At 39.9% G+C, this 16,598-nt stretch overlaps 1 protein-coding gene across 2 annotated transcripts in view; it reads left to right on the top strand.

The window, feature by feature from the left end:
* Window positions 1-16,598, top strand: part of AOPEP (aminopeptidase O (putative)) — a 613,303-nt gene that overhangs the window by 510,996 nt on the left and 85,709 nt on the right. The window contains exon 15 of one of the 2 annotated variants that reach the window (XM_077474818.1): window positions 5,554-6,884. The exons of the other annotated variant lie outside the window; for it this stretch is intronic. Coding sequence (XP_077330944.1) covers window positions 5,554-5,601 — 48 coding nt within the window. The 3' untranslated portion in view covers window positions 5,602-6,884. Of the gene's footprint in view, window positions 1-5,553; window positions 6,885-16,598 lie in introns of those variants that run through there. 2 annotated transcript variants of the gene reach the window in all.

Here is a 16,598-nt window from a genome sequence, read left to right as displayed (position 1 = left end):
TGAAATCCTGTAACTATGAGCTATTACCTTTTGCAAAGTCATTGTGCTTCACAGTGCTTTGTTGAATAGGGCTAAATATGTCATTGATTTCTGTTGCTCTAGATACTGTATACCTGGTAAGGAGCTTTGTATATGTTACAGCATGTAAAAAAAAATGTTTAAGAGCACAGGTATTGAAAAAAGTACTTTTATAGACTGCTTGGGAACACCCAGTTTTATATAAGTTTTAGATTGAAGGGATATATAGAATTTTATAGGGGGGAATGATTTTTTTTCTAATTTTAACTTTTCAAATACACGTTTCAAAAATATCTTGCCAATGTTACCTTGCTTATTTCTTTTTTTGATAAGTCTGGGCATAATTCAGACCCTTTTATACTGTAAAATGTGAATAAAAAAAAACACAATTGAAATGCAGCACAGTGGCCTGGTGTACTAAGGTCCTCGATTCCAGTTTCATTCCGGACACTACATCTATTAGGTTTGCATGCTTGCGAGGGTTTCCTTTGGGTACTCCAGTTTCCTCCCACACTCTGAAAGACATGGGCCCAAGATGACTGCTTCACCTTAAAAGCACTATGGCTGGCCATAGACAGTTTTAATCTGTTGAACTGTCCAAGATTCGAACAGTGTATGGGCAGGCTGAATGTTCCAAGTTGATTAATCGATCAACTTGGGTACAACCAGCCTGCCAGATTTTACTATAGCTTGCACCATGTATGGCCTGATTATGAGTCCCCAGAGAGAAAAGCACTACAGAAAATAAAACTAAAGGCAGTATATCAAATAACTGTCAGTAAATCCACTAGATCACACTAGCACAAGAGAGCGATAGAAGATGTTACAAGGTTCTCATATATTGCACCTATCTTGTTAATATTTTTCCTCTTCCCACTTATAGCAGATAAATACTACCTTTTATACCTTTCTCATACACACTTCTTGCAGTATGAGTGTTTCATTAACCTGTTGAGAGCAGGACGGTCTTTTTCGCATGGGTCCCCAGGGGCATAAGGGGCCCCTTGCTGTATCCCCCCGTCCCAGCAGGGGGAATCACATGTGGAGTGGGTGATCAGTGCATGGGTGGGGGAAATAACTGGAGCCAATCTTTTGTGGTTCACCCTGCAGCAACTGAAAGCTGGCTATATCCGAACAAGATTTGGAAAACTGTATATTATAGTTTTCCAGGAACAAGAAATAAAATTATAAACTTAGGTGTCATCTATAGCAGCTAATCCGATTTTAGTGCTACCTTTGACATAGTGACATAGTCATTATGATCCTGTGGTAGGGGCAGAGATCATGGTTTGATACAATTGACAAATTGCTAAAGAGTGTGAAAATTTTACCAGTACCCACCCAAAACTCGAAAATTTAACTTTTAAGTAAATAGAGGACAATATTCAGTTTACTGCTTGGTTAGTATATACTGTACCATACTAGCCAGATGGTATTATGTACCACACTAAGTGGACTGCGACATCTGGGCAATTGCTGGCGTAACGTGAAGGAAGTAGGTAAGATATCCTATATTTTCTGGTTCTGCCCCAAAATATGCCCTTTCTGGTGAGGACATAACGGCTACGATCCTCAAAAAGACTCCCCCTTATTGGGACTTTGAATGGACCACTAATACCACCAAAATTCGAAATAAAATAAATAATTTTTAATTCGTATAACAAAACTTTAAAAGAGAAACTTCCAGACGCATAGTATCTCTAATAAAACATCAGACAAATATACATAGAAAACATGTATATAAAATAACTCTCAGAATGTCCCAAACCCAGTCCCAAAAAACAGCTATGATCAAACAGTTGACTTTCATTGTGTTAAGTACAAACCCAGCAGCCTGCCTCCTCCACTTGATAGAGAGGCCCTTCCAGAAATGCAAGGCTTCCCTAACTATCCTTTTACTGAATGCAGCCAAGGCTTACATCCCTGTTCTGTGGATACAAACACAATCCAAAATGATTGCTATTCTTCATATGGAAGACCTAGCGGTCTAGAGACCTAGAGCAAAGTTGAGGCCCTGGAGATATTTTACCTGCACCGATAATTACCTTCAGGTGATGTCTCAATTGGTCCCTGAGCTATCCTAAGCATTAGGCTGAATGTGTGTGTGCTTTTGGAGGCCACCCTGGAGACATCCCAGAAAGTAACCCCCTCCTCCCCCACTCTTTTTTTTTTTCTCCATTTCTCTTCCTGCTATACCTGTTCCCTCCTACAACACAGACTTTTGGAGCACCTCCCCCAGAGTGCCTGCTCAAGCAGCCACATACACGTTGTATTTTATGTTAAAATGTAATATCTTCTTGCAAGACTCTGTCAGATTCAAGTTGATACATGTCCTGGCTCTATGTAATCCTATTTCCCAGATCCTACATGTGTTGAAAATGTGGAAATACGATGCATTTACTAACTGTCTGTACTGGACTCCAATGTGAAAGTTAGATGCTCAGCACTGTAAGAAGCTTTTCTATAAATAAAGAACTCAAAAAAACTGGTTCGGGATTAATACTGTAAATAGCAAATTATTTATTTTTAATTGATTTACATTTTTTTTACTTCATTTACCAGTTACAGTCAGCAGGTAGCATACCAGAAGCTATTTTTTGTTTTTTTGTGAATAGCAAGATGCCCAGATATTTGGATTTATTTAATTTACATACTGACCTGGTACGGACCCGTATGCTTTTTCAGTTAATAAAAAGGCACACTGAAATTTCTTAAAAACCCAGCACACTCTACAAGCAAATGTCATGAAAGCACCCTGCTATGATGCCAAGTATCTTCAAAGTTGTGGGCATCTTCTGTAAATTAAATGATGCAACTCTTCAAACAATCCATGTTAATTCCAAGTTGTGAGGCAACAAAACACAAAAATGCCAAGGGGGTGAATACTTTTGCAAGGCTCTGTAGGTAAGTTGATCTGAGCATAGAGGGAGATATGTTCTGCTTCTCTCTCCTATGCCGGATGTTATTTCACTTCAGAGACCTGCTATGTCCCTTTTGAAGTGGTTTATATTTTCAGACTCAAATGGCTGCTTTTGAAGCTCCTTCTGTTTGCTCTTTCCAGAAGCATCAGCCCATGTAATGCCTGCATGTAAGTGAGTGCACCGCTGCCAAGAAGCGTCATACTTGATAACTCTCTAAGAATTTTCCAGTCTTAACGTCATAATTTAATTAAGAAAAACAGTCTCCTACAATTTGAGACCAGGCTCTGGTCAGTGCGGTCTATTAGAACAACAAGGGGAACTGTTCGGGGGCAGCTAGTCCATTTATTTGATCTCAGTTAGAAAAAACTTGCCTATAATGTTTATCGGGATCCAATGCCATTCAGTTAGCAAGAAAATGTGTTTAAAAATGATCAAAATCTAGTCCACAAGTTTCAGTGTTTCTACTTTCGCAGGCAAAAACAGCAGTCAGAATTTGAGTTAGTTTTTTTTGCTCTGAAGTGAGAAATTATAGAAAAACTATGATTCCTCTTTACAGTTTGCCTCCTTGCTAATTCTGTCATGGTAACACAGCTGTGAGGGCTTGTTGACATATTGCTTTCAGATTTTTGCAATTGAAGTGAACTGAAGATGGTTGCTTAATGGATAAAAAAAATTACCCTTTCTCTTAAAATTATATTTCAGTTTCACTAATGTGATATATTTGCAGAAAAGCCCCAGAGGGCCTATTTTTGGGACACGTCTCAAAGATGTATAGTTTCCTGTATTCACTCTCTAGTGGAGAAACCCTTGAAAATTTCTGAAATGATGGAGTAAGGCCAGATTGCAGTCTCACAAAGCACAGATTAAGTTATGTGGTCATCTTCCCCTGCTCACACATTTAGGTACCCAGCAGCTCTTAGTATTTGAGCTTAAAATGTGAATCAAGTAGTTCTGTTGTAAGTGGCTCACTTTAATACCATGTTTGAGTGATGGCATGGGTACTGCAGACAGGAAGGGTGGGTAGGGAATACATTTTTCCCCACATATTTCCGAGTACATAGTTACTTCCTATTAACAAGTTAATACTCCTAGCATTGTTTACTCCCACTAGTAGCAATTTTACCTGGCAGTGTGCTTTTGGATTGTGAGAGGGAACCAGAGCATCTATCTACAGGAAGAGAAGAGAAATGCCATGCAGATGTTCCAGGTGGGATTCCATCAAGAGGCAATGCAAGACTTGCAAACCTATTACTATGGATGAGCCGAACACCCCCCCCCCCCCCCCAGTTTGGTTCGCAACAGAAATTGTGAACAGGCAAAGAATTTGTACAAACACCATTAAAGTCTATGGGACACGAACATGAAAAATTAGAAGTGCTCATTTTAAAGGCTTATGTGCAAGTTATTGCCATAAAAAGTGTTTGGGGACCCGGGTCCTGCCCCAGGAGACATGCATCAATGCAAAAAAGTTTTAAGAACTGCCATCGATGACAGATTATATAGCTGAGGGCGGGGCCACCCTGTGACGTAAACAGGTGACCCTGCCCCCCGCCCCCCCAGGTGACCTGACGGGCCTGGTATGGACACGCAATTTTTTTATTTGGATGCAGGGTTCCCCTTAATATCCATACCAGACACAAAGGGCCTGGTAATGGACTGTGGGGGGTACTCATGCCATTTTGTTTCAATGATTTTCATCTATATTGCTGGGATCCGACAATACATTACATCCGCAAGCAGTTTTAAATTCAATTTTTTCCTTTACAAATGTTATTTTGCTGCTCTGATTCATAAAACTATGTATGGCCACTATGTAAGCAACCTTACACAGTGTGGGGCATGGACTCAGCCCCCTGAGCCATGATTGGCCAAAGGCACCCTGCCTTTGGCCACCAACTGGCTTCCCATTCTGACCCCTACCCCCCCCCCCCCCCCCAAGGAAAATCCTCCACTAGACGAAGGGTCTGAAGGAGATAGCTCCACTGAGCCCAGGTGGTTTGGTTGCGTTCAGACGGCCCATCCACCTTTATACATTTTGCAAAAGAGTCTTGTTCCAGTCTCCTCCCCGCATACCGGGGTGTATACAGACGAGGATTAAGGAGGAGACCCTTGGGAAGACAATGTATGTCAATTGCCTGTCTACCAAGAGTGAGATTGGGATTACAGGTTTTCATGGAAATAATATGGCGATAGGCTCTTCGCTAGAACTCCTGTATCATCTTTCCCACGTAGAAACATGTACATTCACAAAGGAGGAAATACACTACAACATTGCATTCAATAGGGGGCGTTTTTGCATTGAAGTCAATGGGATGCAGCAAGCCATTATCAGCACTTTTTTTTTTTTTCTATTGGCAAAAAACCCTAATAACCCTATCTTCAGCTGATATATATCAATGCATCCCTAGTATTCAGTCTGAACTTTTATCGGGTGTACGTGCATGCAAGTTAGAATTGCAATGTACACAAACAGACGTGGTTGTCTCTTGCAAATATAAATTGTTCCTGTCATTTGATATCAGACCCTTGGCCCATTGGATTATTTATACTGTGACTGTTTTTTTTTCTGCCGCACTGTGTATTGTGATATTTTACCTGTTCTTACTTATTGTAGGTGACATCTGGATCATCAACAACTAAATTCTGGTGCAATTCTGCATAGAAACCAATGCGCTTCCAGTTTTTTTGTCAGCTGAAGTTAGAAGCTGATTGGCTACCATGGACAACTGCACCAGATTTTGCACTCTCCAGTTTTAGTAAATCAACCCTATAATGTGTAAATGTTTACATTTTCATGCATAATTACTGTAAATGCAATATTCAAGCTCTGTAAAGACCGCTTTGCTGAAGTAGCATATAGAATTAGACAAGTAATTGATGAAAAATTAAGTTATAATTGTTGGTAAAGCATCCTTCAGTGACTTTTTTTTATTGCTAGTTCATAGATCCTTCACGTGTAAAATGCCTTGGCAGGGCACGATTGAGACAGAGTGATGGAAATTTGGGCAAATGAGGGGATGAAAGGAAGTCATATTTTTGTTCTGTCAGTGTGTAACCTAACGCTGTTCCATTTATAGGCTCTTTGATCTTGCAACTGTTCATGTACATTAATCAGCACATTAATATTCTCTCCTCCCATCACTTGTGTGTGCTGGAAATGCAGTCATAGTCGCATGCTCTCTGTCCCAGACAATTACTTGGTTTCAGTGAGACAGGCTTCACTGCAAACAGAACATGGTCTGTTACTCTGTGACAAGAACATCTGTAGCATTATTCTTTCTAGAAAACAATTTGGTGATTTAGATGTTGCTCTATAGCTTTCAAATAAAATCTGTATTTGTTTGACTTTTTTTAATTTGGACTTTATTATGGAAATTTATTTTATTAATTCTTTCAAAGTATTTTTTTTATTTAGTGTTTGTATTTGAACAAATAGTTATGCATCGTTTTTGTCAACCATAGAATATGCATGAAAAAAAATACATTTCGAACTGTAGGATTACTCAAAAATAATGAAGGAAGAATTAATAGGTAATAAACAGATCAAATGTCATGTACAGTGTTTTTGATCACTTTAAAATAATAGGGTTTTACAGTCTGTAGGTCTATTCCATCACCTGTTTATATATGTTGACCCATTGTAACATTGACATGATAGTCATGGCTTTTATGAGAAATGTTTTTTAGCTATGGTCGACCATGTTCTTGCTCTTATGTACAATTTTTTAGCCATCAATAAAGACAAAATTAAAAATATAAAATAGGACCAGATACACAACATAACAGTAAGGCTTAAAAATGTTGATATTTATAAAAAAAAAAAAGTTATTATATACAGCATGCTTAAGGTATGTAACATATCAGAGGTAAGCTAGAGAATACCTTGCATATGATTGACATTGTTAGTTCAGCAAAATCTTAACACAATAAAAGTATAAATCAGAATTGTATTGTGCAGTTGTGTTTTGTATGTGTTTTTAGTGCCTGGGGTCAATAATGAACGTTATCCTATTGATTGATTTACCATAATAGACTGTTTAGTGAGTAGGTAGGGGGAGTAAGAGTATAGAATTCTAGCCATCATGCCCAGTATTTATAGAATTTTTGAGGGGAACCTCTCTGCCGATATTTCAGAAAATATATTTTAGCGTCACTACTTTGCAATGATCCTTTTACTAGGCTAGAAAAACATTTCTTGTACTTGTATTACTGAGTGCCATTCAACCTGTGCTTTCATACTATCGCTCGGATGTAAGATTTCTTTCTTCATTCCATATTTTTCTGAACTTGCATACAGTACACTTACATAGTTAATTAGAACATGTAATCTTCATTGTACAGAATGTAATTGGGAAACAAATAATTGGAGACTCTGGGGAAGCCAATATTAATTCACCTTATCACTGATTCAAAAAACACTGGCAACAAGGTCATATGTGGTCATGTACATTTAGACCTTGTCTTGATCAACTGGTCAGTGCATAGGGTGAGAATAACTCAGGTGACTGGTTGTCTTATGAGCCAAATGTATCTGTGTTTAGTCAATACGATACAATACCCTCTGTAGTCTGGAAGTTGGACTTCTCTTTTTCTTTTTATATCTCATTAGTATGCTAGATAAGGGGCAGGTAGTGGCAAAATAACTTTTTCCTGAAGCCAACATCTGCTCAGTTAAGCTGGCTTCAAAAATGGTACACGATTATTTCCTGCAATAGGTTGCAGCCAAGAAAATCGCTCAATTTAGCCATGAACACAGTAAGTGTTTATGGGGGAATCCCTCCCGCCACAGCTATTGTGCTCTCCTGGTGGGGGGACAGGGGGAGCCGTCCCTCTTAGGAGAACACATGGTGATTATTGATAGAGGCTAAAGCCTCTCGCAATAATCATATGAAAAATCTAATCTATCAACTTGGTTACAATTAGCCTGCCCATACATTGTTGGAATCTTGGCCAGTTCCTGCTGAACCTGCTGAGATTGAAACCCTCTATGCCCTTGTACACACGGTCGGACATGCCAACAACCAAATCCGTCAGATTTAGTCCGAAACTGGTGTTGCATACACACGGTCGGACAAAATTGACGTAAAATCCGATCGTTCGGAACGTGATGACGTTATTTCGTCACGACGGGACTACGTTCAGGCTAGTAGCCAATAGCTTTGGTCTAGGAATTTGATCTGAGCATGCGTGGCACTTTGTCCGATCGGAATTCTCGACAAACGATTGGACAAAGTCCGATCGGATCATGTTGTTGGAAAATTTTATAGCCCAACTCTAAAACTTTGTCGGTCGGATATTCCGACGGAAACAGTCCGATGGAGCCCACACACGGTCGGATTATCCGACAACACGGTCCGATCGGACATTTTCCATCGGAATGTCCGACCGTGTGTACAAGGGCTATGGCTGTCTTTAGAAGTGTATACAGAAATTCCTTATAGACTGTCAACTATATAATAGTTTCCAACTTTTTTTTTTTTATGTATTATTATTATAATTTTTTATAAAGCTCATCAATGGTTAGCTGAATTCAGATGACCATCAGATCTTTGTTTTAGTAGCCATTTGTGATCTCGGAATCGTCTAAGTGTAACATAGCAATAGCACCTGGCCCAGTGTTTCTAAAAAAATTTCTGTCAATGCACCCTTTAAAAATTATGGACGATCTCAAGGCACCCTTTAAAAATCATGGACAGTCCCGAGGCACCCAATTCTAAAATGTAAAAACTGTTCTAATAGTTTTACATAATGCAGCAACATCCACAAGTCCAAGTAGGACACCCAACGTTAGACGTGATTTATTCTTCCAATGCAAATACAATTTTGCAGACTGATACTGACTAGTATTCCAATGTTTCTCCCTCACTCAGCCAATGTAACCCCAACATTAATGGACAGGAGCAGAGGAGGGTCAAACAAGGATGCTATGCAGGTGAATGATGCCAATCAACACCATTGGCCTTTGGGACACTGGCAGCAAGAAGGTTGTAATGGTGCACAATGAAAACCTGTGACTTAGTGTAACTAAAAGGTAGCCTTCAGCCACACGCTGGCTTGTGTACAATTTTTGGGTAATTTTTAGGCATTTTGCTCCAAGGCACCCCAGAGTGCATGGGCACCCTAGTTTAAAAGGGCTGACCTGGCCCATATTATGAAGAATGTTTGCACCAGTGGCATAATAAATCAATTTACTAACATTTTACAGTAATACACTAAGATCATTGAATGTTACCATGTACTGGTTGATACTAAAACATAAGTGTTTTTTTAAATTGGAAAAAATCTGCTCGGAAATGTATTTTCCACTTCAATATGGTGGAGATGGGCTTTAGACATTACATTTGAAAAACTGTAAGTTTCAAGATGCCTGACTTTGATTTTGTATATTGGAATAGAGCTGTTCTTGAGGAAATTTACAATATTTCCCCAATCTAGTACGAAAACATATTTCTGGAATATAGCAAAGAACCAGCAAAATCAGAGCTACAATAGCTGCTACGCTGCTGTAAATGCTAATACTGACAAGTGCATGATATATAAGCTTGCTCTATATATGTATATGTGTACATAAAGGGCCATTTCGTATTGTGACTGCTTTGTGTTTATATATTTCTAACCCATCTAATCCAGATACATATTTGCACATTTAGAAATCCTCTGGACTTTACAATACACACACACTGCCGATACAAAATAGCATTTGGAAAATGACAAGTTTAGACAGTAGTTAATATTTAATAGCTATTTTAATGACTAAATTCCTTCTATTTGTTTTTATTTTAAGTGCATATGGTAAGGTTAGGTGCTGCACAGTAAATTGCCCTATCTGCTAATAATAAAGCAGCGTGATGTGAAAGACCTGTCAGTTAATCCCTGTTAGAAATGTTACATAAAATCACTTTCTACCCATCTTGGGAATGAATGCCTTCAATAAATATAGCTGATTGTTGCTTTTTATAGTCCTTGCACTTTTTCAGTACATACATATGCAACTATTTTCCACAGATTACTTTACAGACATTAGCTAATAGAACCTTTTCCTGCTCCCTGCATAGTCTTCTGTAAAAGGTCTCAATCCAAAGACATTTCAAAACATTTCAGAGGCGCTGTTTAGAATCACAAAATTGTTCCACGTCGGCAACTTTTTTTTTTCCTGTGCTAGTAAATTGAGACCAAACCATTGATAAATATAAGGAAAATACACACATTTTTAATGTGTATGTTCATTATAATTGGTGAATCAAGCCAATAGCATTGCTCTTTGTTTTGGTCTTCTGTGATGCATGTTAAGTTTCATTGGTTGTCATTAACCACTTGCTGGCCTTGTGAACGCAGATATACTTCGGCACAATGGCAGTGGTGGGCAAAGGGGTGTACCAGTACATCCCCTTTAATCGACAGGGCTAGTGGGCGCGCGCCCGCCACATACAGCGTGATCGCACCAGATGTCCACCGGTGTCCCTGTGATCATGTCACTGAGCCACAGAACGGGGAGATGTAAACAAGGCATTTCCCCATTCTGCTTAGTGACATGACAGAGATCACTGCTCCCTGTCATCGGGAGCAGTGATCGCTGTCATGTGAGTGGTGGCTCATCCCCCACAGTTAGAATCATTCCCTAGGACACACTTAACCCCTTGATCACCCCCTAGTGTTTAACCCATTCCCTGCCAGTATAATTTACACAGTAATCAGTGCATTTTTATAACACTGATCGCTGTATAAATGACAATGGTCCCAAAATAGTGTCCAATGTGTCTGCCATAATGTCGCAGTCATGATAAAAATCACAGATCACTGCCATTACTAATAAAAAAAATGAATAATAAAAATGCCACAAAACTATCCCCTATTTTGTAGACGCTATAACGTTTGCGCAAACCAATCAAGGTACACTTATTGCGTTTTTTTTAATTTATTTTTTTACCAAAAATATGTAGAAGAATACAGATTAGCCTAAATGGATGAACAAATTCATTTTTTATATATTTTTGGGGGATATTTATTATAGCAAAAAGTAAAAAATATTGCTTTTTCTTTCAAAATTGTCACTCTTTTCTTTTTCATAGCGCAAAAAATAAAAACCACAGAGGTGATCAAATACCACCAAAAGAAAGCTCTATTTGTGGGAAAAAAGGGAGGTACCGTATATACTCGAGTATAAGCCGAGATTTTCAGCCTCTTTTTTGAGGCTGAAAGTGCCCCCCTCGGCTTATACTCGAGTCATCGCTGTCTGCCCGCTCGATCAGCGTGTCGAGCAGACAGACAGCGGCCATTCTATGATTCAAAAGCCGCGCCTCCGGCTCCGCCTTCGCCTGTGATAGGCGGAACACTGAATTTCCCAGCAGCCTGTGTTCCGCCTATCACGGGCGTCGTCTCATCCTCGTACTACGGACGAGGATGATACGACGTCCGTGATAGGCGGAACACAGGCTGCTGGGAAATTCAGTGTTCCGCCTATCACAGGCGAAGGAGGAGGCGCGGCTTTTGAATTTTACAATGGCCGCCGACGAAGAGGGCACGGGACGGAGGCAAGGCACGGCACGGGACAGGACGGGACGGGACGGGACGGGACGAAGGCAAGGCACGACACGGGACGGAGGCTCGGGACAAAGGCTCGGGACACAGGTAGGCTGGACACACACACACACACACACACACACACACACACACACACACACACACGGATGGAGACACACACACACGGATGGATGGATGGAGACACACACACACGGATGGATGGATGGAGACACACACACACACAGGGATGGATGGATGGATGGATGGAGACACACACACACAGGGATGGATGGATGGATGGATGGAGACACACAAACACAGGGATGGATGGATGGATGGAGACACACACACACAGGGATGGATGGATGGATGGACACACACACACACAGGGATGGATGGACGGACACACAGGGATGGACGGACACACAGGGATGGACGGACACACAGGGATGGACGGACACACACACAGGGATGGACAGGCATGTCTCACCCTCGGCTTATACACGAGTCAATAAGTTTGCCAGTTTTTTTGGGGGTAAATTGGGGGCCTCGGCTTATATTCGGGTCGGCCTATACTCGAGTATATACGGTAAATTTTGTTTGGGTGCAACGTTGCATGACCACACCATTGTCAGTTAAAGCGACGCAGTGAGGAATCACAAAAAGATTGTGACCAGCTCTCTATGGAGCCGGTTCACACATCTCTGGAGCGGATCCAGTGCGAGTCCTGTGCGTCTTGTGGTCTGTTTCAGGTTCAAATCCATTTATACCTTTGAAAAAGTGGCGGTCAGATCTGTTTTAAACATTCAGTTTTGGTTCAGCAATACTCGTCCTGGGAAATACAAATACATGCAATGCATCCTATGTAGAGTGCCCCCAAGCTGAAGAAAATGCCCTTCATTCAAAAGCAGAAGTCTATCGTTTTCATGTCCTCAGAATGGATGCCTCTCTATAGAAATAAATGGGATTTTCTTTGCACATGTGCTGAAAAAACAAGGGTTTGGCCCTACAGCCTAAATCTCACAGGAGCATGGGCAAGTGGGTATAGGACTTTGGGGAGAGGGGTTATCTATACTTTTGTATAATTATCCTTTAATAACACGGGGATCATGGTCTTGTAAGGTAACAAAGGCATATCTTTACACTAAGAAAAACATACATTTGGTCTGTTCTGCGAAAAGCAAAAGAATGGATATAATGTTTTAACCAGTCAGATTACGTTTTCTTTTCAGGTTAAATAGATCTAGGCGTATAAGCAGGGCACATATTTTGACTTTCGCTGAGTTTTTGCACAACGCCTCTATTAGGTATGGCATGTGACCATTTATAGAGTTTAATGCTCAAAGAAAACTTATAAAGTCTACACATGTGTTGCTGGTGACTATAGAACATAACTCAAATGTTATTTATGTGTGAGTCATGTTATTTAAAATTGTCTTTATCAAGGTAATTCGTTGTACTAGTATTTCAGAATATCAGCTGGAATCACTTCTGAAGGGCTAGTATGTTTTATTCCACCTTCATTTGTGCAGTAAAAGTAGAAGCTTGTGTGCTCCAGTTAAACGTTTCTCATTAAGATCACTAATACCTGGTACAGCAGCATTATCGTATCATTACTAGATCTGTTAGAGCCCATATGGTCTAGTTTTAAAGATGATGCCAGGGGCAATGTTTGGGTTACAAAATTTACAATTTAAGTCTAGTATGGTATTCATGTCCTGTTTGCCTATTTTACGGCATGCTTCATATTCTACGCATATTGAGTATGCTAACAATGTTTCTGTAATGTGGTATTGTCTGCATTGGCAGGTCTATCGGGTTGTGAGTAAATATTTAGCACGTAATAATACATTATTTTTACATCTTCGCAACGCATCTGTTTTTTTCAGTCTGTAGTCCATTGCTTATAAATGTTAATCCTTGTACTGCCATGGTTACAGTATTTAAGTAATGCTAATGCGTTTCATAGGTTGGACACAAATTGATTTAAAACTACACTACAGTTAAAAACTAAAAAATAGCATCAAGCCAAAAAAACTTTTCTTTCTAGTTTTGGACAAAGTAGGGGAAAAAATAGTACGCCTGTCAAATTATAATTGCTATTGTGGGCTCCTTTACAGAGATTTTCTCTCACTTCCTGTCCTGCTGACAAGGTTTTCACCAAACCTGGAAGTGAGGAAAAGTCTGCAAGGACTCAGAAAATGTGACAGGGCTTCCCCTACTTTAGGAAAGAAAATGTTCTCTCTGGTAAAATATTATCAGCAGGACAGAAAGTGAGAGTTAGCCCTATTCACACCAGTGTGACTTGTCATGCGTGCCTATGGAATGGCGATTTCATGTGACTAGCATAGACATCGGTGCATGAAGTCGAACAGATGTCAGCAAGCCGCACATGAAATCTTACTGACCAGCAGCTTTGAAATTGCACTGAAGTAGCTCAATTTCAAAGGCGCATTTAGTGTGAACGGGGTGTAAATGTTGCTAATGTAACCCCAGATAGTAGTAACTCTTCCTAACTATCCAAAACATAAAAAAAGTTTTGCCAGGATTTGCATACTAACCCTTTCACAGCTGTGAGCTTGATTTCAGGTTTTATCAACAGGTTTCTTGCTTTAATGTAGAAGTGATGAGGTTGGCTTTAAAGTTGCTTGATCACTTCTATTGTCAGGAAAAGTGCAAGTTCCCTCCATGGTTCCCCAGCTCTCCTGCTCCTTCAATTAGCCTGGGACCATACAAAAGTGTCATATAGTGGGTCATACATAGGAGAGATGACATACCTGATCTTCCCTCTGTACAGTGAACCCTTGAAATTCTCTACTCTAAGTACCTCCTGGATAGTGGCTGTTACCTGACAGTCAGCTGCCACTGTGTTGGGAGTTTATTGGGAACTTTCTGCTCAGGGACAGTGCAGGGGAGACATCAGGGGTCTAAAAGATCATCAGAAATAATTTACTATAGTGAGAAGTAAATGAAAATTGAATGAAGGTATGGTTCATAGCTAGAAATGCAGCCACTACATCGAATGATTGGTATGCTACAATATGTTACATTTTTTGTTTTTTTGGTTTAATAACTGCTTTTAAATATCAAATTTAATGCACCAGATGCTGTAGCAGTCATGCTGATATTATGAAAGTATTACTTTTATTTAGGCTTTAAAAGTGCACGTAAAGAGAGAGATTTTTGTTCCTACTGTCTTAAAGTGGCTGTACAATTGTTTTTGAGAGATCTAGAGTTAGTGCTCCATCCCTGATCCCTCCTGTAGGCCACCTTATTTTACCCTTCCGTTTTCACAAAATGTAATTTTCTCATGTGATACTCACAGGACACCTGGCCCATATTTGTACATGCAGGACATTAGGAATATAAACAATCCTCTTTATTGCGACTGCAATGTAAATGTATCTCCTTTAGGACAGCGTTCAATAAATCAGATTGTAGGATTCCTGGCATGTGGGATCTTGTGTGCTTTCAGTCTGGCTTGAGTAATCCCAGAAGGGACAGGTACAAATCATACTAATGAGCTTTACCATAAATATAAATTATGCTTCTGTCTCCCACTTACTATGTTCAGGGTTTTACCTAACTACATCTGTGAAGCTTTGTGTATTTCAGTACTGCTGCATAGGCCTGCAGGAATAATTCCTGTACCCTTATTAACTAGTTTTTCATGAATAATATTTCTATTGATTGTGTAAGTTAAACATTTTACAGAAAAAGCTAATGTTTAAGGGCAAGTTCACACCAGAATCATACAGGAATACAAAGCCCTGCAGTGCGATTTGGCAGCCCATTTGAATTCATTTGAATGGGCTGCACATCACACCAGAATGCACAAAAAGTAGTGCATGCGCTATTTTTGAAGAACCTGCAACACCAAATTGTATGGTACTGGTACTGTGGTACTATGCAACCTGGTGCCCACAAATGCACCGCATTTGTGATCTGTGTTTTGTGGTGCCATTAACAATGTACTGGCAACTGCAGCAGATTGCAAAGGCAGTGCATTTTGAATGCGGTGCAAGAAACAGGCATGGGATGTTCCTTTTCTGCACCACATTCTGGTGTGAAATGGCACTAAATTACATAGTAGGTGAGGTTGAAAAAAGACACAAGTCCATCAAGTCCAACCTATGTGTGTGATTATATGTCGGTATTACATTGTATATCCCTGTATGTTGTGGTCATTCAGGTGCTTATCTAATAGTTTTTTGAAACTATTGATGCTCTACGCTGAGACCACCGCTTGTGGAAGTGAATTCCACATCCTTGCCGCTCTTACAGTAAAGAACCCTCTAGGTAGTTTAAGGTTAAACTTTGTTTCTTCTAATTTTAATGAGTAGCCACGTGTCTTGTTAAACTCCTTCCGCAAAAAAGTTTTATCCCTATTGTGGGGTCAGCAGTACGGTATTTATAAATTTAAATTATATCCCCTATCAAGCGTCTCTTCTCCAGAGAGAATAGATTCAGTGCTCGTAACCTTTCTTTATAACTAATATCCTCCAGACCCTTTTATAATGTTTTCAAGTAACAAGAAACAAACAACATTTAGGCCTCACACACACTGAACTTAAAAAACTCTGTTTTAAGGGGCACCTGGCGTTAATGCTAGGCACGTCAAGAACTTGATCATTATTTCATTTTGATGGCCAGACTAAATTCTGGCCAATTAAATTAATTACCGGCCAAGCACTTGACACATCTAGATATGCTTACAAGCGTTTACTCGTGTTAGGGTTTTTTTTCTGTCAAAACGCTGCTGCCAGGAGGAAAAGCATTTAGGAGAGTTGGGCAAATGCCCTGTGTCCATGGGACCTTAAATGTTTTGAAAGCATATTTAGACCAAAGAACAAAAAATATGTATTTTTTTATTTTTTACATAACGTTCACCTGGTAATACTGCCAGTAACACACATCCTGCCTTAGGACATCAACACTTCATGTACTGTATCAATGCAGGAGCAGCATTATACTCAGACACACTACTAGGACAGGAAGTGTGATTGGACTACAGAACACTTACCCCTCTCTCTTCTCCAAGTAAGGGTGGCATTCTATAGTCCTAGCACACCTCCTGTTTTAAGGTGACAGTTCTACTCGAGCGTTGAAATAACATTGCGGAATGCAAGTGACACAGAA

Source organism: Lithobates pipiens, unplaced genomic scaffold, assembly GCF_037356315.1.
Source record: "Lithobates pipiens isolate NorthernLeopardFrog02 unplaced genomic scaffold, aLitPip1_a1.2 Scaffold_13, whole genome shotgun sequence".
In the NCBI taxonomy this organism is placed as follows: Eukaryota; Metazoa; Chordata; class Amphibia; order Anura; family Ranidae; genus Lithobates; species Lithobates pipiens.
The sequence above is the reverse complement of the archived record's forward strand: the minus strand, read 5'-3'. Positions and strand labels throughout refer to the sequence as shown.